The sequence below is a fragment of the Elaeis guineensis genome, chromosome 6 (assembly GCF_000442705.2).
Source record: "Elaeis guineensis isolate ETL-2024a chromosome 6, EG11, whole genome shotgun sequence".
NCBI classification, from domain to species: Eukaryota; Viridiplantae; Streptophyta; class Magnoliopsida; order Arecales; family Arecaceae; genus Elaeis; species Elaeis guineensis.
The window spans coordinates 35,204,977-35,231,748 of NC_025998.2; the positions used below are offsets into that span (position 1 = coordinate 35,204,977).

At 36.6% G+C, this 26,772-nt stretch overlaps 1 protein-coding gene across 1 annotated transcript; it reads right to left on the bottom strand.

The window, feature by feature from the left end:
• Positions 1-8,025: 8,025 nt before the first annotated feature.
• LOC105046816 (ATP synthase gamma chain 1, chloroplastic) lies at positions 8,026-14,196 on the bottom strand. The gene has a single exon (XM_073259470.1). It carries the CDS (start codon positions 13,926-13,928, stop codon positions 12,801-12,803), a length of 1,128 nt encoding a protein of 375 aa, XP_073115571.1. The 5' UTR covers positions 13,929-14,196; the 3' UTR covers positions 8,026-12,800.
• Positions 14,197-26,772: the final 12,576 nt, after the last annotated feature.

Sequence of the window (26,772 nt, forward strand, 5' to 3'; positions counted from 1 at the left end):
GTCGAGACCATTGCCCTCAAAGTATTAAGACTAGGTCGTCCGAGTATTGCATTATAAGTCAAAGAAATCCAGACAATTGTGAATGTCACAAAAATAGTGTTTTGTTGTGGTTCAGTTCCTGCAGTTAAGGAAAAAGTGATTTCTCCTTCCACAGTAACAGCATCTCCAATGAAACCGACCAATGGTATCGAGACTCTTCTGAGTCGATCAGTCGGTAGTCACATTCGAGAGAAAGTCAAATAAAATAAAATATTAGTCGAACTTTCATTATCTACAAGGATTCTTTTTATATCATAATTAGCTATTATTATCAAAACAACAACAGAATCATCATGGAGAGTTTGAATTCTCCGAACATCTTCTTTCGAAAAAGTTATTACATTGTCGAGTCATCGCCTCTTTGTCGACTCTTCTTCGGAAGTTGCCCCCCAGCTTGGTCATCCAAAGATCATGTTGATTACTCCTGCAGTCGGCCAGTTATTGATAGTTTCCTCAGTTTGTGACTGAGGTTGTCGATCAGTATGAGGTTGAGTCGGTTGATCTCTTCGAAACTTTTTGAGGTAGCCTCATCGAATCAGGGCTTCTATCTCGTCCCTAAGCTGGATGCATTATTCAGTATCATGACCATGATCACGATGGAACCGATAGTACTTCTTCCTGTCTCGACTCCTCGATGGTGCTTTCATTAATGGGGGGTGTCGCAAATATTCTGCTCCTTCGATCTCTATCAAGATCTACGTACGAAAAGTAGTGAGAGGAGTATAAGAGTCATACCTGCCATAGTTGGGCTTCAGACTCCGTTGTCGAGGTGAAGCTTGCTTATTAATAGTCGGCCTACTTGATTCGGTCAGAGCTTCACTTTTCTTTTGCTTATTTTTCTGATATTTTTTATTTGTTTGGCATTGGTCAGAAGCAGCTTCGTCCGTGATAATGTACTTGTACGTACACTCCAGAAGTTCAACATAAATTCAAGGGAGAGTTTTGTCAAGAGAGTAAGTAAATCTGGATCCCTTCAGATCCCTTTTCATGGCTGATATAGTCATGTCTTTGTTGAGGTCCCTGACCTCAAGTGTGGCCATGTTGAAGCAGGCAACGAAGTCTCTTATTGTCTCTGTCTCACCTTATTTGATCGAGAAGAGATTGTCGGATGTTCGTGGCGGCCTTCGACTTGTGCTGAAGTGGGCCATGAAGGAATGTTCGAGCTACTCAAAAGAATCGATGCTTCCCGACTGGATCCTGGAATATCAGGTTCGAGCAGCTTTTCAAAGAGTTGCCGGAAAGTCAATACATAAGAGGGTATCAGTTGCCTCTTGGATCATCATGAGAGCTTTGTAGCTCTCCAAGTGATCGATGGGGTCGATGGAGCCGTCGTATGACTCCACCTGTGGTATCTTGAATCGAGAAGGAATCGGTTAATCGAGGATGCATCAAGAGAGAGGCAGGGCGATGTGGAAGTCATAGTCGGAGGACTTCTGACCTTCAATATGAAGTCGGACAAGCTGACGATCAATTTTCTTAAACTTGCATTCATAGTCGTCTAGCCGTCGTTGCTGAGAAACTGCAGGAGTAGAACCCCCTGAAGAACTTGAAAGAGAGACAAAAGGTGTCCACGGTCGTTTCTCCTTCCTAACACTATATATATGGGAAGGAGAGGGAGAACGTCGTGAATGATAGGTGGCACGGTGAGAGTGCCGAGAATATAGTTGTCTGTCTTGATGGGAGTGTCGAGATGGTTGCTCCAGAGAGGTGGAAGGTGATCGTCGCGGATGACAATGACTGTGCCTGGATGGCACTGACTGCGCCACCATTTCTCTGTTGGTGGCTGCTGCTACTGTTGGGTTTGTTGCTGCTGGAGACTTTTGACTGCCTCCATCAGGACATTCATTTGCTGCATGAGTGCAGCAATCTGTGCGTCTGTGGTGACCACAGGATGCGAAAAACTAGACTCTGCTACTGGAGATGGGGGAGGAGTATCTTTTCAATGGAAAGAGTGCCTCGTCGATCTAGTCGAGTGTTGGATTTTTATTTTCGGCATGGTTGATTGTGGTTTGCCCTTTATCTGGTGCGCTAATCTGTTGTGGCCAACTCCCTGTCGTCTGTTGTCGGTGAAGAGCACCTGCAAAATAATATCCTCACAGACTAAAATTGTGTCCGACGGAGACCCTCCGATGCCTAAGTCAGAGAGAAAATTGATGAACAGTAGATTTGAATATTTAGAGTAGCAAAGCTTTGGCTCCGAATTGCCTTACTGGTACTTTTCTCTTACCCTCTATTTATAGATAATTTTGATGTAACTGTCGAGTACGTGGTCCCACCTTTTATGGTACTAAATTATCGGACCATTATTACAGAGTTAGTGGGTCATTAATTCTCCTAATTATCATGACACGTAGTTGATAACCATTTACAACAGTTAGGATATGTTGGACAGATAGGCCGACTATATGTCGGTCGGTAGTAGTAAGTCGGTAGGAGATTCAAATGACCATCGGCTGGTAACTCAGATGTGCTGATAGTCTTCGATCGGAGGTTGATCAAATCTTTTGTTGTTGGTCGATAATAACTAATTATCAATCGATTGACCGACTATGAGTCAGCGTAGTATGCTAGTGCGGTCGATATAGAGTCAGAGTCGGGGATCGGTTGATTTGCCCTAACAATATATATTATAAAGTATATATATTTGATTAGACTCACAAGCTTTCGGGCTATGTATTTTGCTACTTGAACTCGACTCAAAAAAAATATTCAAACTACTCAAGCTTGACTTAAGCTCAGTATTTGCCAAGTCGAGTTAAGCTCGAGTAACTCATGAGCTACTTGGCTCATTTGACACTTACATTACACCTCAAGTATTTGTCTCCTTACCCCGACAAAAAAACCCTTACACCCAAGCATCAAGCCATTTTCCCCAATGGTGGTGAATAATATGTACCAAGGTGATGGTCAACCAATGAACCAAAGAAAATTACTTTAGTTGCCAAAACCAGCCTTGCAATATTATTGTTATTTCTTTGAAATTTTTTTACATATATACCCTCATAATATTAAAACTTATGTGAATACCCATCCAAAATTGATATTTGCATATATATACTTATAAAATACTTGTTTTGCATATATATCTTATTTTTTGCAAAAATACCTATTTCATCTAATGCCGTTAAAATATTAGTGGTTTAAAACTCAAATGATTGAAATACTCTTAATGGATAGGCAAGCAAAAAAAAATATTTATAAGGATATACATATAAATAATAATTTTATGAGGATATTTATGCAATTTCACACATTTAGGAGGTTATACACATAAAACAATCATAATTTTATTTTTATCTACTTAACTTGTTTTAGTACTCAGATTAGTCTAATACTTACTCCATAGAAAATATTGCTTAAGAAAAGATAGATTTGATGATTAGATAACAAAAAGAGTTGTAAAAGTTCTTTCACTCATCATGAGATTGTTCTACTTTATTCTTCTTTATTTATAACAACCATTATATCTTATGTAATCAAAAATTAACTTGTGATATTTATTATTATGGATGCAAATGCGAGGGCACTGATCAGAATATAGAAAGTGATCAAAATCTCTAAAGAGAACAAAATAAATTGCAATGATTAAGCTTCCTTGCTACTATTGTTGTTATAGGTGGAAGAACAATATTAATCATCCCCAAGCACCCTGTAGACTCATTAATAACCTTTGCATCCATATGGTCGAAGGCCACACCCCTTACGTTAGGTACCTTAAGATACTTTTTTTTTGAAAATTTGATTTTTGGGAAGAAGAGATAAACCTAGTTTATGAGATCCATCTTGAAGAAAAAATAAATCAGCCACTTGCCTGCACATGAGAATTTTTCCAACTCTAAAAGATAAATATTATAAATTTCACATACTAAAAGATAAATGTTGCAAATTTATCATAATGCATTTCTTTTAATAACCCATAGAGCTAAAAAGTAAAATCTGACCATCTCATGTGAAAAAGGATACGATGAAGGGATAACTCTGGGGGAAACAAGAGGGATTGGAAATCTAGCGATAAGAACATCAGTGAAGAAAAGAGAGAGAGAAGGGGATACTGATGTTAGAGAAGGGAATCTAGGAAATTATTTTGATTCTAGATGGAGTCAAAATGAGGGACCGAGAGAGATTAGAAAATTTGTTAGAGAAGGTACAAGGATTAGAGTGATCTTGAGTGGAATAAAGAGATCATGTAGGAAGAGGGAAAATCAAGGAGTTGGATAAGTTTCAAGTGAGACCTATTAACTTGTTACTCACATCAAAAAGAAAAAGATAATTTTAAAATTTTAATTAATTTTTAATTAAATAAATATGATTTTGGTTAAAATCGTTTGCTGAATCGTTATATCAAGGTATTCATGCAAAAATAATATTTTATGAGGACATGAATGTAAATATTAATTTTGGAAGAGTATTCACTCAATTTCAATATTTAGGACAGTATTCATGCAAAAATTCTAAATAATTTTTTATCTAAATTCCCTTCTAAATATATAAAATTGCATGAATACCCTCATCAAATCGCTATTTGCATGTAGCTCCTTATAAATGTTTCTTTTTTCACATTTACCCGTTAAGGGTATTTCGATCATTTTAATTTTAAATTATTAATTTCTTAACAGCGTTAAATAGCATAGTACATATGCAAGAAAAAAAGGGAAGAGAAGGATATACATGCAAACCAAGAGTTTGATGAGGTTATACATCCAAATATCAATTTTAGGAGGGTAGTCACATAAATTTTAATATTTCAGAGGATATATATTTAAAAAGAAAAACTTTTCTTTAATTTATAGTGAGACGGTTCTAGAAAATTTTTAAAAGCCTTTATGATATAGGTGGCATGATGTACACCAATTTGTTATATGCAGTCTAATTTATCTTGAAAGAGCATGATTGAACATGAATGACTCGCAAGCGGATGCGTGTTCAAGGGGCATGGGGCATGATTCATGGCTGGAGTTGGAAAATATGAGTTTTTACCTGCACCATTTGGTTAGCCATACGGCTGATATGGTTTTAGGCTGATTTTTATAGTACCCTGATAGGCCTTGTTATCAAGACAAGCGGAAAAAGATTGAGCAAGGTGCTATTTATGAGCTTATAACATTCTGAAAAATCTGCGCCGTCGGATCAAGGGTGCAATTTCAATTTCAATGGCTGGTTGGCTCCGGCGAATCTATTAATGTATTTAAAGATCCTTAGGTGTCTGATCTACCTTTTACTAGCATAGCCTACTTTCATCAATATAGACTCCAGTGTCTAGATATGCAAGTTTCGGATCTCGTCATGGATAACAGAAATTGGCATCTAGATTGCTTAGCCCTTTTTTTTTCAGCTGATTTGATGACCCAAATCTGTTCCATGCCTATTTCACCAGGACGCTAGTCTGATTAGCTTGTTTAGGAAAATACTAAACTAAATCAAGTGGCCCTGTGTGATGAGAATAGATTGCGGCTGCAACATCATTTGCATAATGGCAAAGATAACTTTAACTGGATTTGGAAACTACATCATCCACCTGGTGTCAAGACCTTTTGGTGGCATCTAAGATGGGACAGGCTTCCTTGTAAGGCATTTCTTGCTTATTGTAGTGTTATTTCTATGGAAACAAACACCTGTGATTTACTAGTTGAAGATTGCAAGCATGTGATAATCTCTTACTCTTTTGCTTTGGATCATTAGAAGCAACAAAGCTACATAAGCCAAGTGTCTTTCTTTCATTCGTCTTTGCTGGCATTAATGGACTATATGTCAAATGCATTGATAGAGCAAGGTCAAAAACCCCTTGTGGCATGTATAGCATGGTTGTTGTGGCAAGCTTGCAATGAACGAGTTTTTCAATCAAGTTTCCTACTCTCCTCTTCAGTTCATTTGAAAAGTTAACTAATTTTTCTTGATCACTTAGCCTCTCAAAGTGTGCAACTCACTTGTCCTCCCCATAGGTACTGGAGTGACATTAATCAGCAGTATGGTCATATTCATTCTCATCTAATATCATGGCTGCCTCCTCCCTTGGAAGTAAAGTTAACTTTTGACGCTTCAATTATTTCTAACAAAGGATATGCTGGTTATGTCATTAAGGACCATAATACTAAGGTGCTTCAGGCTGGTAGTAAACTATTGCAGCATTCACCGGTACCTTTTGCTAAGCTTACAGCTGCTTGGCTAGGACTGCAAGCTGTGGTTCATCATATGCAGGCTGCTCATATTTGGTTGGAAGGACATTCATTTACAGTTATTGCCTGGCTAATTCATCCTTCCAGGAAAAAGTATGTGCACACACCCTTGTTTAAGGACTTGTGGGAATGTACACTATCTAATTCATGTTTTGAAATTTCACACACTTTACGACAAGCAAACCAGCAGGTGGATTACCTGACAAATAAGGCAATGCAAGGGAATTTTGATTTTCTGTAGGTATTTATGGCTGATATATTGATCTAAGTGGCTTGCATCTTCTTAAAACTGATGCTCATCAAACGTGGTTTATGCACCACACCTGATGTACTGCAGGGTGATCTGTATTCTCACATGAAACTCCTCTTCAGGGCTACTTGGCTTCTTATTTGTTGGTTGATCTCTCTCTGCAGCAACTGTTGCCCAATGATTGCATGCTGCTATAATACAAACTGTATCCAGTAACCTGTATTATCTTCGACTGCATTTTATTTACAAACCTGCCAATTGTTTGCTTCAATCATATGTCTTCTTACTCCATCTGCAAATGGCTTGTCTTTAGAGCAGTTGTATCTTGCAAGGCTACAATTAAGGTCAACATCAGAAGAGTTCCTTGTCCTATTTCCTTGTATTGCTCTTGGTTTCAGCAGTGTCTGTCAAAAGTTTCGAAGGAATGGAATTCAGAGCCTATTTCATTCTGTCTTGCACACTGCTCAGCTGTTGATTCAATCAGCTTCTATTGTTATAGGCTTGGTTAGTAGCTACTGCTTGATACATCTGTTTGCTTATCATGGGATTCTGCACTTCATTCGCATACTTTTGAGCTACCTCCTGCTTCTCTGCTGCAATGTTACACCATTTCCACATCACCTTTGCTGCTGGGTTATGCCAATGCTGGATATTGTCTTCACGTCAGCCAATTCCCAGCTGCTGCATTTGGGGTTCTACATGTTTAAAGCTTGCTTACTAGTTCTCCTGTCTTTGGGTGTCAACTTCACTGCTTATGGGTGCTTTCTTTTCAAAACTTTTCTGCTTGTTTTAGGTGTCAATTTCTATGCTGATTGGTTTTCTTTGAGTCTACCGTACATATCACTTGCTGTTTTGGGTGTACAGCTTGTAGAATGTATCCTTTGTTTCAGCTCAGTTTGATATAATTTCCCTTCTTCTTACCACCCAAAAAAAAAAAAGATTTAATACCCGATGGGTATGAGAAAAGGAAAAAAAAATCATCATCTACCTACACATCTCTTGTTCTATTCCCTTCTTGATGTGCTATCCGTACAGAGGCAAAGGTATCATTGACATTCCACAAAAAATTCGGAACTAATTTTCAAGATATTCTTCATTCTGGCATTCATGAGCCCACTGTCACAGATTCTGGAGGAAGTCTATTCAGATAAATCATTTGTTTCAACATCCATCAAGCATTATGCTTGCCTTGCCTTGCAAATTAATGGGCAATCATTCTTCAACAAAATGTGATCCTTGGTAAGCTGTTTTCATTGGCCTGTAAAGTGGATATTTTACCTTTCTGCCTGGCGTTGAGCATGATATCTAAGGGCTCGATAGATGACAGAAACATATATGAATGTCCTAATCTTAATGACCGCATATGTTTAAAGGGAAGAAGAGGGATTCTATTGAATAGGATGGAATATCTAATTCATGGCATGCATGAGGTGATCCAAGGACCAATTTGATCAATAATTATTACAGCCTCCAGTTTCCTCACAAAAAAAAAAAAAAAAAGAGGAATCCCTCCAAAATATACTACTTAGTAGAAAGAATATCATCCGAAGATAAGAGAAAGCATGCCGACCAAGATTTTTTTCACTATTTTGTATTAATCATTGCAATATTTAAGTATTTTGCAGCCAGATACAGTACAATGGTTATCAGGAAGAAGAATGATACAGGCCGCTATGGTGAAGTAGAACTGTAATGGCAGAGAAAATTCATGTAGACAATTATTTCTAAAAGAAAATTCAGAAGCACCATCAAGGCACAAGAAGCAATCAGAATTTAACCAAGAAATGGATAACAGCACTTTCCTAGTCTATTTAAGCTCAAGTTCTATGAAAAGATGTCCCCATTTCTAAGGATTTATGGATGCCCCACCACATGGCGCAGTAGAACCATATGGTTGAATGTTATTATGTAGCCAGAGCATTCCAACCATGCTGTTATCAAACCTTCCAGAATTTTAACAATCAGGGAATTAAGGAACATCCAATGATCACTACATTATCTGATAATTCAGCCTTTTCTTTGGTGAAGCTAATATCTCAGCTTTCGACAAAAAAAAGACACTTGTTATATACAGGGAACCAGTTGTGTGCACCATCTAAATCAAGTAAAAAATTGTGAAACAATATGTATAGCTGGAAAACAAAAAAGAAGCAATCCGTATACACAGTACTCCATAATTTCACTCAGTTGTGCAGGGCATGCAAGAAATTTAGGTACAACAATCATATGACATATGTGAGGTGATTGGATTGAAGTAGAACATATAAAGTAATCAACGAGGCTTTCGTGGCCTTAGGGAGAAAATTTTGGTAAATATTTAATGAGTGCAAGGACAGTAAGAACATTGCAAAAGAATAAAAATATAACAAAGGATATATATACATTAGCAGAACAGGCTCCAAGTGTTCCCGTATAACTATCTTGCTATTTTCTTAAGTATCAAAAATTATGCGTTCATTATCTTGAAACAAGCAATTAGGTTTATAAATATATCACTGCATAATCCTTCATCAGATTCATTCCATAGGTGCAAATGGAGGCACAAAATTAGCAAACTACTGATCTAAACTGATGAAAGATCCTCAAGTTTATGTTGAATAGTTACAATCCCAAGGGTTCCTTACTGATCCTAGACTATAAAAGTGAAGATTTTCTATTTGAAACATTAAGATTAGGATTTGAGATGGCATCTTTTACTTTCTCCATGCAAGCACTAACTGACATGTTACATGCATATTCTACAGATGAATCAGAGCTAGGCAGGCGAAAGCAGTACAACAGGACACCTATATCACATGGTCATATAACTTTGAAATGTCAATACTTTTTCTTATCTGTTTGAGGCAAATTGTGCAGCTAAATTTTAGAATTTACACAAACAAGACTTTTGCTGCCAACATATCCATGTTTTGTTCGTAACAAGTAAGCCATGAAACATGTAATTTGATTTGAGATTTTCAAAATAATCACAATTTTCAAACCCCTTTACTGTTCAGACAAGTTCCTTCTTTTGTTCTCTGTCATCCTGTATGCTTTCCTATTCCGCTTCACTAAAGACCATAATTAAATTGGAGTTGTACAAACAGCAAGAGATCAAAATTAATTGTAAAGTAGTTTTTCTTTATGCAAAAGAAAAGCAAAGCGGTTTAGAAAATGGCTATGGAAATAGATTGACTTAACTATTAGAACTTAAAACCAAGAACCCAACAAATCCCTCTTTTTAACTAATCAACCTACAATAATACTTCAACACCAGTTTAATTCCAAGTCTCCAGTTAAGGTCCTTCCATCTCGCAGAGCTTACTTTTTTCATGCTTCTTTTCAGAGTACAATTATAAGTAACTTTAAGTTTCTATGATATTTCTCTTTCTTCTTGTGTTTCCTCACAAGTAGACAATTTACAATTATGTTTCTGTATGCAGTTCAATATAATTCCAGGCTGGAATCAGGCATAGTTTTCCATTTTGTATAAACTTTCACTGCTTTGTAACTATTTTACATTCATTTAGAGTTCTAATTAACTCCTGTTATTTCACTTCCTTATTTCTCTCTCAAAAAAGAAAAATCTCTCATTGCCTTATTAAACTTGACTGGAGCATAGTTGGTTGAGATAACTGCAATATATTATATGCTTTTTCAACACTAATTGCTAGCAACCACTTAGCCCAATAGTCAACCTATCTAAATTTTCAAACCCCTTTAATGTTCAGACAAGTTCCTTCTTTTATTCTCTCTATCATCCTCTATGATATCCTATTCCACTTCAGTAAAGACCATAATTAAATTGGAATTGTACAAACAGCAAAAGATCAAAATTAATGGTAAAGCAGTTTTTCTTTACTCAAAAGAAAAAAGTAAAGTGGTTTAGAAAATGGCTATGGAAATAGATTGACTTAACTATTAGAAATTTTTTTGGAAAAAAAAAACAGGAAATCCCTCTTATAAACTAATCAACCTACAATAATACTTCAACACCAGTTTAATTCCAGGTCTCCAGTTAAGGTCTTTTCATCTTGCATAGATAACTTGTTTCATGCTTCCTTTCAAAGCACAATTATAAGTAACTTACTCACAAGTTTCTAGGATATTTATCTTTAGAAAACTTACAATTACGTTTCCAATTCAATATAATTCCAGACCGGAACCAGGCCTAGTTTTCCATTTACATACAAACTTTCATTGTTTTGTAATTATTTTACAGTCATTTAGAGTTCTAATTAACTCTTGTACTCTCATTTCCTTATTTCTCTCTCTCAAAAAAAAAGGAAAATATCTCATTGCCTTATAAAACTTGACTGGCGCATAGTTGGTCAAGATAACTGCAATATATTACATGTTTGTCCAACACCAATTGCTAGCAACTACTTAACCCAATGGTCAACCTATCTAAATTTGTGTGCAGAAACTTGTAGTGCCCCATTGCATTCTTTTTGGAGGATGTATTTTTGTACACTTAGGACTTGGATACCAGGCATTAGCACCAAGCATACAGCTAACATTGGATGCCATCAACATAATGAAGACTATGAACTTAATCATTTCACCTATCCACATGCCATGGATCAAGACCTCCAGGATTGCTTCGTCATATAATAAGATGAAAAAATCACCAATGCCATAAATTGTAAAAGAACTGTATCAAGCCTTCTTGTAGCCTAATACTACCAAAAGGGAAGTGAATCCATGGTCAAGGACTGTTATAATGTAAATTTGCATCTACTCATCCACGATAGCCAAAACCAACCCTCCCCAATCCCCATCATAAACCACAAACTTTTGACCTTAAAACAAATTGGACTCCCTTTCCTCTTTCGTGTTTGTCTGCAGCCATGGGCCATTACCAGAAATGATCTTGATGGATAGCTGAAAGGGCTGAAAGACCAATTACCATTGCTATTGGAATGTTGGCATCTACTAAAAGAACATATCATTCCATTAGATCTATCACATATCAGTGCACCTTAGAACCATGTTCTTCCATAATTTGATCAAAGATCTGAACTTTGTAACTTCATCTTATATCTGAATCCCAACTTAGTTTCAGGTTGGGATCCATTTCAAGAAACCGTGATTCTAAGATTCGCTAACCATGGTTTTACATATTGACAGAATATATGGCATGGAATGGTGCAACAAAATGGTTCTTCCTAGGATTCTAAAAGATTTAGATGCATTCAATCACTTCAATCACAAGCTTATTCGACTGGATACATATTGTATAGGTAGCATTAGTCTAAATTCCCTAAATTACTCATCACAGATTTCCAGCTCTATATCCATGCTTATTGGAAGAACTTTCTTCATGAATTTTGAAATTGAACTTAGGGAAAATAAAGATTAGAACTTTTCATTTTTGCTATTTCAATTGTGACCATACACAACACGTAGCACTTGAATTTACATAAAGGCATTATTGTAAATCAACAGGAATCAACTAGCCTTACACTAACTCTGTTTTTAACCGGGAATTATTTTCAAAAAAAAAAAAAAAAACTACCAAATGCATAGGCAGTACTTCTTTGTACATCATTTCCCTCCTCATGCACATAAGTTGAACTCTTCCAATTCCCCCTCTAGTTGAAATAAATAAGTTCTTATGTTCCCTCAGTACTTTTCCAACTAAATTGGATTATTAAATGTGTTAGGTCATTCCAAGGATTCTAAAAATAAGTTCAGATGTCGAAAGCAAATAACAGATGAAACTCATTTTCAACTTCTGCAGGCAATGCCAGTCTGAATAAGACTCTGAAAGATCCTTACAGACAGGGAATACTTTCAGCTGTATAATATCATTGACGAGAGCACAAGTTAGTTTCTAATTGCATAAAAACATATGGAGTATATGTTCTGAGAGACGACAGAAAAAAACAAAGGAAAAGGTCATGAAGCAATGGTCCAAACTCACAATACTTCCCGTTTACAATGAATCACATGTAAGCATCAACGATTTAGAGAGTCTAAATTTACTACTGGTTAAATAAAAACTTGCAAAAAATTCTCATAATTCATTACTACCTAATGACTCATGTAATCAACAAATCCAAGGAAATTATACATCTGTAACCGCAAAAGAATATACAGACAACCATTAGTGCAGAAAAGAAAAAGAAGAAACCACAGTGATAATTGGAGGATACGGTCTCCATTTAGAATCCACAATTCCGTTGCTCATAAAGCTTATGACAGTAGTTTTCCCGAGTCCTGCCAACTTCTATCATCATAAAGTCATTCTTAAAACAGGCTTACCGGAATGAATTGAAGAACACCCGCCAAAAATAAGACTTAGCAGTGGAAACAAAAGTATGAGCCAGAAGAGGAAGTCCAGAAACCAAACCAAACTATGAGAGGGCCTCAGCACCAGCAACAATCTCCAAGATCTCCCCGGTAATTTTGGCCTGCCGCTCCCTATTGTAGGTGATCGACAGGCTCCGCTTCAGCTCGATGGCATTGTCGGTCGCATTGCTCATCGCGCTCATCCTTGCGGCGAGCTCGCTCGCCAGCGACTCCTGCAAGGCCCTGAGAATCTGGCTGTTGAGGTACAGTGGCAGCAGAGCATCAAGTATTTGAACTGGGTCCTGCTCGAACTGAAGGATAGGTGAGAAGGATGGTGTCGGGGTCCGGACGGTCTCGCGCTCCACCGTCAGCTTCCCCTCCTTGGTGGTGAGCCGGAAGAGCTCATCGTCAGCGGCATCGACGCACACACCATTGATATCGCAAATTTCACCTCTGGGCGAGAGGGGAAGGAGGGTGTGGATCACGGGGTCGGACTTGACGAGGGAGACGAATTTCGTATAGAGGAGCTCCACCTTGTCGACCTCCTCACTGACGAATAGGGAGAAGACGTCGTCGGCGATGGCTTGAGCTTCTTTGGTGGTGGGGAGGCTGCCGCCCTCAAGGAAGCGGTCGACGGGGATGTAGGGGCGGCGCTGGAAGTAGCCGTTACCCTTCTTGCCGACGCTGATGACGGTGTAGTCGAGGCCGAGCCGCTTGATCTTGGCGATGCGGGTCTCAGCCTTCTTGATGATGCTGTTGTTGAAGCCGCCGCAGAGGCCACGGTCGCCGGTGACGACGACGAGGGCGATCTTCTTGACGGGGCGGACCTTGGTGAGGGGGATGTCGATGTCCTCGGTCAAGAGCTGCTCGTTGATGTTGTAGAGGACCTCGACTAGGGTCTCGGAGAAGGGGCGGCCGCTGACGACGGCCTCCTGGGCGCGGCGGACCTTGGCGGCGGCGACGAGCTTCATGGCCTCGGTGATCTTCTGGGTGTTCTTCACGGAGTCGATGCGCTCGCGGAGCTCGCGGAGGCCGCAGTGGACGGCGGTCGACGGCGCGCGGTGGGAAGATGGCGAAGGCGATGCCGGCGAGAGGCGGGAAGGGGAGATGAGGGAGCGAGAACAAAGGGAGTCGAAATCGGGGGAAAGCGAGGGTCTGGGAGATGCCCACATTGCGAGATTGGAGCAGGACATGGTTCTAGAGCTTTCGGAGACCCCCTCTCTTCTCTTTTGTTCGGTGTTTTCGCTTGGTTGGGAGAGGAAGGGGAAGGGGGAACAAGAGGGGAGAGGAGGAACGAGAGATGGAGGGAAGGGTTGGTGGGTTGGGGTTTCGATTGGGCTGGGGATAAAGGATTTTGACCGTTGAGAGGGGCTGTGGGCCTTGGAGGTTTTTAGGGTTTTTGAGATTGGAATTTTGTGGAAAGGGGAAGTTGGTGAGTGGTGGTGGCGCTTGGAGACGTTACCGTCTGTGAATAATTGGCTCTGTCATACCCTTTTCCCCAATGATTCCAGTCCATCTACAGCAAATTTAATTAATTAGTACATCCCAGGGTATGTTGGTTTTGGGAGAAGGAGAGGCGTGTGAAATAAAGTGCCCAAATTGAGCACGATGTTGAGTATAAAATATATTAGGACTTGCTAGAAAAATATATAATGCTTGAACACCGTTGCATTGCAAGGATTAGTATGAAAGTGCTTTGAACGGGTGTTTGATTAGCAGATGTTTTCTATTTCAATCATTTAGCTAGAAAAAATTTCATTCTGATATTAATTCTGAAGCAAAATGGAATGGATAAATCTATCTAAAACTCAATTCATATTCTTCTTTAAAGATTTAAATTTTTATTTTTATTTCAGTCACTAGAAAATTTAGCCATTTTGATCCTAATATATTTCGATTTCAATTTTAGTGGTGAACCAAACATCTCTGAAAGTTGCTGGAAATAATTCCTTTAGTAACGAGGGACTAATAAAAGGCAACTAAGCAACGGATCAAGTTGTTAAAGTTAATTCCTTCAGTGGTGAGAGAGTAATAAAATACAATTGAGGAATAAATCATGCCTAAAGCTTGTTAACTTCGTTATTAATGTTTAAGAAATTGGTGAATGCATGCAACATGCCCATTTTGAAGACAATAAAGCAATACATCATGCATAAAGTCTGTTAAGATTAACTTAGTGATTACTCTGTTTAAGAAATCCCTTCATATCCGCTTCGAACACAAGAGAAGATGCACAAATATGCAATAACGGTCTCACACCAAATGATGAAAATAAATGAAAGAGAGAAGATGGTGAATCAGGTATTTTTTGGAAGCCTATGTTGTTCCATGGTTTCTCTAAAATTTGCAGGACTCCAACATTTTTAACAATATAAAAAAAAAAGGGATCAAGACTACAAGATGAACTAGAGGGTTTTCTTTATAGAAAGTTCTGTAGAATTCTTATTTGGTTTAGTAATTCCGTCTTTAATATTTGCTAGCAGTTCCTTGCCACAATAACTCCAAATTACCCTATCTTGGATAGCTAATTCTAGCAATAAACTATTCAAACACAGCCTCTCGTATGAATAACATATAGCAAGTCATAATCCATCCATACTTCATGAATAAATAATTAATCGAATATAGTACTATTGATAATTATTTATAGTTGATTAATTTTTATTTTATTTTTTAATATAAATAATATTTAAAAAATAAAAAACTAGAGATAAATCTCCTGCTATACTTTCAGCTTAAAAGTAGCTATCATTTGAGTTTCAATTAAAAGTAGCTATTCATTTGAAATATAAGTTAAAAGCAACTATTCATTTTGACTGAAATGATCCTTATACTCTTTAAAATACTTTAGTATTATATTATCATAGTATGATATTCCTTTACAATAAGATAGTATTACATTATATTAGTATAGTATTACTTTATAATAATACAGTATTACTTTATTGTATTATATTAGTGTAGTATTTCTTAACAATAAGGTAGTATTATATTATATTAATATAATATTTTTTTCTAATAATGTAGTATTACTTTATTGTATTATACTATGTAGTATTTCTTTATAATAAGGTAGTATTACATTATCATAGTGTAGTATTTTTTTATTGTAATACTATTTTATAACAATATAGTGTTATTTTATAATAGTACAGTATAATTTTATAATATTATAATATTACTTTATAATAGTATAATATTGCTTTATAATTATAAGGGCAATTAGGTCATTTCATCTTTATTTGGATAGTTGCTTTTAAGTTATGTTTTAATAGCTATTTTTACTTGAAACTCAAGTGAATAGCTATTTTTAAGTTTAAACTCAAGTGAATAATTGTTTCTAGTTTATCCTTTAAGAAATGGTGTATTTTGAACTATAACTCTATTTTTTTTTGGGAAAAGGGAAGAGCAACACTCCACCCACCTCACTAGAGATTGAAGTCAAAAGGAGGTTATATGTAGTGACCTCATAAGCAAGAAAAGGGCATCAGACCCATTACAGTTTTACAATAAAAGGGGATTGGTAAATTTACAAGAAAAGAGATTGTTATGATTTCTTGGGGATGATATGGTGCCAAAAATAATGTAGGAGAAGGGCATTTTCCAATACTGTCTATCATTCGAGAATTTTTTAGGAAAGATTCTATTATTCTATTTTTTCCAAAATCATTAAGAGACTAGAGTACCAAACAACTGAAAAGAGAAGAGATGTTTGACATAGAATGTTCTATAAGAAAATCCTCTTAGTGCTAATTGGCTATGTTCACCTTACACTTACAATGAAGACTAAGAGTTCTCCTGATTGAAACTAAGAAGGGATAAAGAATAAGAATATGACTTAAAAAGCTAAGCCCCACATTGCATAAAATACCACAAAATATGTATCAAACCCTTCTTATTTATCAATTCTCTAGCATTGAATTTGTTCCTTAGGGTCAACCAAACAATTTTTTTTTTTTTTTTGTGGGGCGGGATGTGGGGGGTGCGGGGGACTCTTAGCTCCCAAATAGAAGGGGCAAGTGGACAAATTATACCTGTTTGTTTAGAAATTTGTAAAAAAAGCTAACTAATAATATGTATCAAACCCTTCTTATTTATCAACTCTCTAACATTGATCTTGTTCCTTAGGGTCAACCAAATAAATATATTTTTTTAATTTTTTGGGGACTCTTAGCTCCCAAATAGAAGGGGCAAGTGGACAAATTATACCTATTTGTTTAGAAATTTGTGCAAAGAGCTAACTAATAAAACTCCAAAAAACATCCACTTCTAGATAGGCATATCTAGTTGGAGTTTAGGTCTGACATATGAGAGTAATTAGAGAGGTCTTTGAATTCCTATAATATTGAGCTACAGGTGGTGAGGTTTAAGAGAATAGACTAGCTGCAACAAGATTCATTCCAGAAAAGGATTAGCAGTGCTTGTTTATTCACTGCATTATCAAAATGATGACAGAGAGAATTCATAGTGGGTAATCACTAATCCAAACATTTTTTTTCTAGCATTTGATTGAATGCCACTCTCTAGCTGAAAAGCGACAATTGGCTAAAAGTGGTCAAGAGTTTTGACTGTATTCTTCCAACTTTCTCATGATATTTATCCGTCCAGGGTAGGGCATACTAGAAAAACTTATTCACTAGTAAAAAGCGACAACAACCCTAATATCTAGGTTGTGTAATTGCACGAGCCATCCGTATTTGGATAGTCGAAAAAAGAAATAAAAAATGGGTTGTAATGACTACAATAGTGTGGGTCGAGATATCCTGATCTTCAAGGACTTTTGCTTCTACCACACTACCTAAGAGAAGGATAAGAAGTGGGATGTAGTTGTAGCTTTGAGGTATTCTATTATTGTTGCTGCATGTAAATTTGAATCCTACAAGAAAACTAAACCAAAGAATTTGAAAGGTAACAACAAAGTTAACTTAAAAGTTAAGATGAAGATAAACTAGATAAACTAGTTTGACTAATTGGCAACAAGATTCTCTTTAGATTTTATTCTACTATTTATATCAGAAGATAAGTAATAAGGCAACTGCTCACTTCCAATGGTTAAAAACCTACATATGCCCTTCACTTCTAATATGTTGCTCCTTGAATTGATTTTGATGATAACAAAGCATTTGAGAGGGTTACTAATGATTTTGACTTGAAAAAAAATTTATTGTATTTCAGGGGCAAAATCGTAATTTTACCAACTTCTGATTCGAAAGCCTCAAGAGCAAGAACACAAGATTTGTAATCTATTGGAGGTAATTTTAATATTTTTGAATATGTATTTTGAAAGAAAATCATGTTTATATATTTGAGTCGATCCCGTGAGTCGATCCATGGCAAAAGGGGCTGAACGGCATGTTGAATTCTTTGGCTGGCATATTCTGTGAGTTGACCCCATGAGTCGACCCCTGAGCATGAGTCGACCCTATGAGTCGACCTCTACTGCTGTGTAGGTCAAAATTACAAAAAAATTATTTTCTGTTCTGTGCCATAGAAATTGACCCCATGAGTCGACTCATGAGCATGAGTCAACCCTATGAGTCGACCTCTATGACGAAAAAATTTCACAACGATTAATTTTTAGCTCGTTTTGGCTACATTTAATGTCCATTTAATGTGCTCTAACAGCTCTATTTCAGCCCAGATTACTCTTCACCATTATTTGAAGTTATAAAAGGCACTTAAAGGAGGAAATCAACAAGGTTTTTAAAAAGATTCTTCAAGCATTCATTTTCAACCCGAAGCAAGAGCTCTCTTGAAGTTAAAGAAGCTTTTATTTCAAGTTCACTAACCCCTTAAGAGCTCATTCAAGTCTTCAACTATCTTGAAGAAAATCAGAAAAGCTTGCTTCTCTTTGTGTAAAGTATATTTAAAGCTTTATTCGCTCATTAAAGGGGCTACATCTGTATTTCCATGTAATTAACTGCTATACTTTATTTTTAAGTTGAATTTTTATTTTGAAAGGATTCCAAAATGTAGAAAGGTTGATCCGTACCTTGAATCGGATTGTATTGGATTGGTTTGTACTCAAGAAATAAGTGTTCTAGCTTGAAATATCTAGAGTCAGAGGTTCCGACGTTGTATTCGGGTTGAATACGGTTTAGTAAATTTGAATTCTCAAGTAAGAGCTTGGAGAGTGGACGTAGGTGCAAGGTTAGCACCGAACCACTATAAATATTTTTATTTGTGTTGTGCTTACTTGCTCTCCTTTTAAATTTTTTTATCTTTTTGCATTCTTGCATCCAACTTCTACACCTTACATGAATTTCACTCTCCACATTTATCCTGCTCATTGTTAAATAATCTTCATAGTTGTAAGTTAATTTTTAAATTTAAAAAAAAATTTAATTCACCCCCCTCTTGGGTTGTATAGCTGGACAACAAGTGGTATCAAAGCTCAGTGCTCTAGCCCTACTTTGATCTAGCCCTACATGGACTGGGATAACCCAAGTATCTTTTTAAATCTATCTCTATAGATCTTCATCCCTAGGATGTAGGATGCTTCACCCAAGTCCTTCATGAAGAACTACGATGATAACCAAATTTTTATTTCCTATAGTACAGAGATGTCATTCCCGATTAAGAGAATGTCATCCACATACAAGATAAAGAATACCACAACTGGACCATTTGCCCATTTATAGATGCAGGGCTCTTTTCCATTCTTAATGAAGCCATACATTTTGATCACCTTATCAAAATGCATGTTCCAACTCCGAGAAGCTTGCTTCAATCTATAAATGGATCTCTGAAGCTTGCACACCTTGGACTCATCTATGGATGTAAACCCCTCAGGTTGTATCATATACACCTCTTCGGTTAGCTCTCCATTCAGGAAAGCTGTCTTTACATCCATTTGCCAGATCTCATAATCCAAATGGATAGCTATTGCAAGCATTATCCGAATGGATTTGAGCATTGCTACAGGAGAAAATATCTCGTCATAGTCAATACCATAATGTTGACGATACCTCTTAGCAACCAGACAGATTTTATAGGTCTCTACCTTTTCATCTGCATCCTTTTTCTTTTTGAACACCCATTTACACCCAATGGGTTTAACCCTTTCAGGTGGGTCAACCAATGTCCATACATCGTTGACCTTCACGGACTCCATTTCAGATTTCATGGCTTCAAGTCATTTCTCAAAATCAGATCTCTGCATTGCATCCATATAGGTGATCGGATCCTCATCGTTCTCATCGAGTTTGATGGGATCACCGTCTCGGACCAAGAAATCATAGTATCTATCCGGCTGATGCGGTACTCTATCAGATCATCTTAATGGTGTAGGTACATTGGGCTACGGATCTGATCTAATCAAATCCGACTCAGGTTCAGCTATTGGTGTCAGTCCTTCTACCTGTTGAACTTCATCAAGTTCAACCTTAGAGGCAACGGTTCCTTCACCAAGAAACTCCTTTTCTAAAAAGATTGCCTTAAGACTGATGAACACCTTTTGTTCATCAGTATGGTAGAAAAATATTCTTTGGTCTCTTTGAGGTACCCGATGAATGTGCATTTGTCAGACTTAGGTCCAAGTTTGTCTGTGACTAATCTTTTGACATAGGTTAGGCACCCCCAGACCCTAAGGTGTGAAAGTGCTGGCTTACGCCCTGTCTATATCTCATATGAAGTCTTAATTACAGACTTACTTGGAATCCTATTTAACAGATAACAGACCGATTCGAGTGCATATCTCCAGAAGGATATCGGCAAGCTGGCAAAATCCATCATGGATCGGACTATGTCTAACAGAGTCTGATTTCTCCTTTCAGACACACCATTATGCTGTGGTGTTCCTGGAGGAGTCTATTGGGAGAGAATCTCATTCTCTCCTAGATATGTGAGAAACTCACTAGAAAGATATTTTCCTCCTCGGTCAGATCAAAGAGTTTTAATACTCTTTTCAGTTTATTTTTCTACTTCACTTCGGAATCGTTTGAACATTTCAAATGAATCTGACTTATGTTTCATCAGATAGACATATCCATATCTGGATAGATTATCCGTAAAAGTTATGAAGTAGAAATATCCACCTCTAGCACTTGTGCTCATGGGCCTGCATACATCAGTATGTACTAGGCCCAAGAGCTCAGTAGCTCTCTCACCTTTTTCAGTAAAAGATGACTTGGTCATTTTACCAAGAAGATAGGATTCACAGGTTGGAAGTGATTTACAATCACTGACTTAGAGGATTTCCTCTTGAGTCAACCTGTTTGTTTTGTTCTTGTTTATATGACCTAGCCTACAGTGCCATAAGTAGATATCGACACACTATCTAATCTAGGATGCTTGCCAGTAGAATAGACTCTTATCGGGCTTGATCTTTCTAGTCTGGCCGTACACTGATGTCCCAGCTTGCACCTTCTTCACTTTCTTCTTCTTATTCTTTTTTTCTTTCTTAAAGGATCGAGAATCAGAAGACGAACCTCCCACTAAGTTCACCGACTCCTTGTGGAGTTGGTGATTCTTCTCAAAGTTTTGAAGCAATTCCAGTAACCCGTGGTAGTTTACTTCAAACTTTATCATTCTATAATGAGTGAGGAATGGGAGATAAGACTTGGGCAGCGAGTTCAGTATTGCATCTTTCCCAAGCTGCTCATGCAAGGAAAAGTCGAGCTTGCTCAATTGTTCCATCAGCTCAATCATATACAATACATGATCAGTGACAGAGGCACCATCCCGCATTTTGGCATTGAAGATGACACAACTAGTCTTGTGCCTCTCCACGTCATCGGGTGTGTCAAAGGCATCCTCCAACACTTGAAGCATTTTCTTTGACTGAGATGTCTCGAATCTGCGACTGAACTCGTCGCTCATGGCAGCCAGAATGATACAGCGCACCATGGTCCGGTCACTGAGCTACTTCTGGTAAGTATCTCTGACTGTTCCACATGCATTGGCAGCTGGCTCCTCAGGTACAGGATCCATTATCACATAAAGGATCCGTTCATGCTCTAGGACTATCTTCAACTTTCGGTACCAGCTATCGAAGTTGGGTCCCACCAACTTATCATTGTCCAACAATGATCAGAGCGATAGGAAAGTGGCCATATCTGCTCAAAGAAAAACCATAACCTAATTAGTAATTGATTCATTAAACCTAAAGATTTGGACTTTAATCAAAAAGTTTCTCTCACTATTTTATTCGAATTGGTAGCCTCTACCTCCAATTCGAAGAATTACCCTAATTCCTTAGTGGGTACTAGAATCCACTTGGACTGCACACAAGTCCAACTTTGGTTGGCCAATCCATGTACATCTAAGGGTAGGTTCATAACCAATTATTTCTCTAAATAATTTCTGGTAATTTTAATTTTGCCCCAGAAATCTAATCAGTAGGCTTTGGCCTCCACTGTAAGGATCTGGTTAGGTCCAACCATTAACATGACAATACTTGGTGCATCTAATCAACGAATGATTAAGCCCAACTTTGGTTGGCTCACCTAACCACCATTAGAGAGATATTTTCAAGTCATCATATGATGAGTGATAATTTCATTAGTCAACAAGTACCAGGCCTTTGGGTCTGCAATGATTATTGAGTTAATGGACTCATTATCAAACACCTTAATGGGAGGCTATGACTCAGTTATCTCCATAACTTTGTCATTTTAAAGATCTAATAATTTTAGAAGATTTAAAAAATTTAGAGGATGAGGTCAGATTAACCAACTTATCATGATCCTCCCACTGGCTTCACCAAGTCAGCTTAAGGGAGACCATTAAAAGGGCTGGTCTAGGAGCACCTAAATCAGTCACACTGATTTACCTAGCTGACATGGGTCAGCTCAAATAGTCAAGTGATCTGATCAAAACATAATTTCACCAAGAGGCCAGGTAAGTTCGATCAGTGGGAGGGTCGGCCAAAACTTGCCTTAGATACCATCAAAAATGACCAGATAAGTGGGCTCCCAATTAAAAATCACTGGTCTGGTTTATCTTAGACACCAACTGATTTAATTAGTTTCGATTTGATCAACCTAACAGTTCATGCTAGACCACTTAGCTAAGAATCAAGTCCATTTGGTTCTCGTTAAAGATATGAACTTGACCAACCATAACTATTGTAATTGATTTAGAGAATCCTTGACCTAATCTAAGACAACAATTAATTAGATTTAGTCAATTCTCTAATTAAGTCCATCTTTAATCTAACCATAGGTCTAACTCAATTAATGGACCTAATTCCCACTAACCCATTAACCCAATGTGTTATGGTTTGTGTCCTAGGTTCTTCAATTCACAATCCTAGAACCTAATCAAACAACTTCTTAATTCTTAATTAAGTTTTGGGCTGAGGGTTGGGTTCGATTTTTCAAAAATAATTTTTATGTTTGTAAAATAATTTTACAATATGGTTCTACCAACCATATTGTATGTTTGATTCATTATCAAGATGAAAATAAAATAAACATGAAACTACTTTAGATCTAATCTAAACTGGTTCATGTAATTGAAATAATTTTAACTTTAAATAATTTTTTTACATAAAAATTATTGACAAAGAGATTTTATTTTATATTTAAATATCTTTTAAATCTAATAAATTATAAATTTAATCTAGATCATATCTAATAATTTTATGATTAAAGATAGATCTACATGAACTAGGACAACCTTTGCACTGTAAGGGGTAAACCTTACAGCTGGACAACTTTGCAGTTCGTGATTGATCTAAAATTTTAATTTTAGATTTAATAATTAAATTATAAATTAGATCTAATCTAAGAGATAATCTAAGTATGTATAAATAATCAAATAATAAACAACCTGAACTCTGATACCAATTGTAGGAACCAGATCTAGGGTTTCAGAGTTAAATCTTGAAACTTTTTCAAGATCAGGTAGCAGAAGACTAAAATAAATCAAAATTTATTTTTTAAAATCAGAGAATCTTTAGATCTAAGATTCTATTACATGATTATTACATAGTATTAAATTAAAAATTAAAATATATAGAGCATGAACTACATATTGATCATATCAACATGTTTCTATACTACATCTAATATATGTATTAAACAATAGATCAGATCTATTACCTTGCAAGTTAGACATTCTAATCTTGCTGATCCTGGCTTGAGGATGATGTTGCAAACCGCACATATGTCCAGTCTCTAGGAGTCATCCACACGAGCCTATGAATCTCGATCAGAAGTCCTGCTTCAGAAAATCAGCACAGTATGCTAGTACTGCGTTGATCCTCCTTCGATGGTTGATCAGGTGCCTCCTTCTTTTTGATTTGAACTCTTCTAAAGATGAGAAGGAGAAGAAAAAGTTTTAGATCTGAGATGCTCTCAGAAAACTCAAGATGGAGGAAGGGAAGAGATGAAACTAACAACCCTAGAAGAAGACCCTCTTCTTCTTCTCTTTACTCTCTCCTAGACATCCTATCTTGTGTCTATTATATCTCCATGATCCAAAGGTTTTTCTCTTTTATTTTTGGATACCCCAAAGGTCTCTCAAATCTATATGTTCTCCAAAAATTTCATAAAGAAACTCATTTTATAGAGAGAGATATGATAGAGTCTTTGTCTAGGTCAAATACCTAGTCAAGGCTTATCCAAACATGGCAAGATAAGGGGTGCTCAACTCTTGGTGCCTCCTCCTTATTTTCATGCATGGACCACTAGCAAAGGGTGCACAATGTGTGCCCTAAAATTCATAAAAATCTCAAAAAAAATTTGGATAAATTTGGTACAAAAAGGAAAGAATTTTGAATTTCTAAAACTCTATCTCATAGAATTTGAAATCCAAACTTATTCCTACTTTGATTTGATCCACAACCACTTTCCATGTATGAAAGAAGAGAGGAAGCCTTTTGGATATGGGAAAGACCTGGGAGAGGGCTTTTGTCACACAAAACAAGAGGGGATTGGTGTGGAATAAGAGAGGGGGAATGGGGGGGCTTATGTGGCGCAAGGTGGAATCCTAGTCTTACTAGGATTCTATCTTATGACTTATTTTAATTTAGTTTCTCAATTCAAATCAAACCAAAATTAGATCAACCCAATTAAAATAAGTCTTAACCCAATTAAGAATCTAATTTAATCAGATTAAATTAGATTTAAATCTGATTTAATTTTTTAATCAAATTAGAAATTAGGTTGACCCATGTCCTAATTGAACTAGGACTAGTTTTTTTCTTGCACTTGGCTTATCCAATAAACCAATTGGACTTGATCCAATCAAGCCCAAACTAAATCTAATTAAATTATATTCAATTAGACTTAATCTCAGTCCATTGGCTTAATCAAATTAAGCCAATTAGCAATCAAATTGCTAATCGATCCTCCTATAACACTTGCACTAGGTTAAATGTCAATCGTATTGATCATTTAACCCTAGAATAATTTTTAATCATTGATCAACCATCCGATCGGTTCATAAACTCTAATGTGTGTGACCTCATAGGTCCAAATCTAAGTCGATAACATAGAAATAAATTTTTGTACCAATCGAAGTGATCATCTAGCAATGATACCCGACGATCGGATAGGTCCAATGTGTAGAACAACATCCTTAGAATCCATGCGGATATAGTTTTCATATAATTCATCTCCTTGACCAAAATGATCATAGGACACTTCAGAGTTCCACTGTCAACTTTGATCAAGTTGTCCACATTGTATTTTAAAATATCAAATCCATCTGATGGATTATCCTGGCCAAGGTTTTGCTAAATTGAAATACAGTGACTCATTCTTCTCCAACTCTTGAAGTGGTCAATCCCATCTCGATCACACTCTAACTTCACAAGTACTTGACTATGCCCAGAAGTCTTCCATCACTGAATTAGAAATTCAGTTAGTCTAGTACCAAAGCACAGTGAGTTGCTTGCAAGTCGCTGAGGTGATCTTAGGTCTAAGGGACACTTATACCTATATCCTATCAGAGACATTCTCGACAGCAGAATGCTCTAGAGTTGGTCACGTTCAATGATGATGTATTCTTATATCTCACCTGTATGCTATACCAGTGTCTCCACACTCATTGGTTAAGAGGACAACCAACCCATATGGCCTATAGTGACCTATGCTCGATAGAATCTGTCGTCCTTATTAACAGCCTATCATTTGATCGTGAACAGTTTTAAGGACTAATCGATAAATCTTTTCTTTATCGAATCTGAATAGTCCTAAGGACTTCATCATAACAACGGAGTTCATTAGAAGATAAAAGCTTATGATAAAAATACCAAATATATTTTATTTATTAATAAATCAATTACAATACTCGATTGATTTTTGGGACATATTGTTCAACAATATGTGCTTTGACTTTCAATGAATGTCTATGAATGTGATCAAATTGAATTATTTTAATTATGAGATATAAAAAATAACTCATATTAGTGCTGAGAAATACTATGAATTGTAATATCTTCTAGATGAGCAAATTGATATATCCTTTATGTTTGCTATGTTGAGGGGGAGTAGAGAAATAAGCAATCAAAGAAGGGGCTAAAGAAGTAAAATATGGTATCAAAAAGGGAGAGTAAAGAAAATATGTCTTTTTTATCATCCTTCTTTTCTTTTCTCTATCCTTAAAATCTTTTAACATCTTAATTGATGCTATCAAAAAAGGGGAGTAAAAAAAATTTATTCTTTCAAGATCTCTTAAAAGGAGTAGAGAATCTTAATTGATGCTGTCAAAAAGAGGGAGTAGAGATCAAAATCGAATTTTAGCAATAAGCAATAAAGAAATGAGCAATAAGCAATAAAAAAGTTAGTAATAAATAAAATTGTTAAGCAAATATGTCAAAGAACTAAAATCGTCAGCTCTTTTTTTATCTAATTTTCAAAGCAAATGAACTTATAAGCAAATTTCAAATTGATCTTCAAACTTCTTATGATGCATTTTGTTCAAATACTTGGCTATGATATTGAAGTGATGCATCTTCATAAATTTAAAATTCATGTTCAATGCTTTATATATGCTTTTGCTCAAGTATTTTGTCATCATCAAAAAGGGAGAGATTGTTGCTCTTTGAATTGATTTTGATGATTACAAAGCATTTAAGGAGGTTACTAA

Bases quoted from the DNA above. Each gene is read 5' to 3' on its own strand.
- LOC105046816 (XM_073259470.1), bottom strand. From the start codon at position 13,928: ATGTCCTGCTCCAATCTCGCAATGTGGGCATCTCCCAGACCCTCGCTT.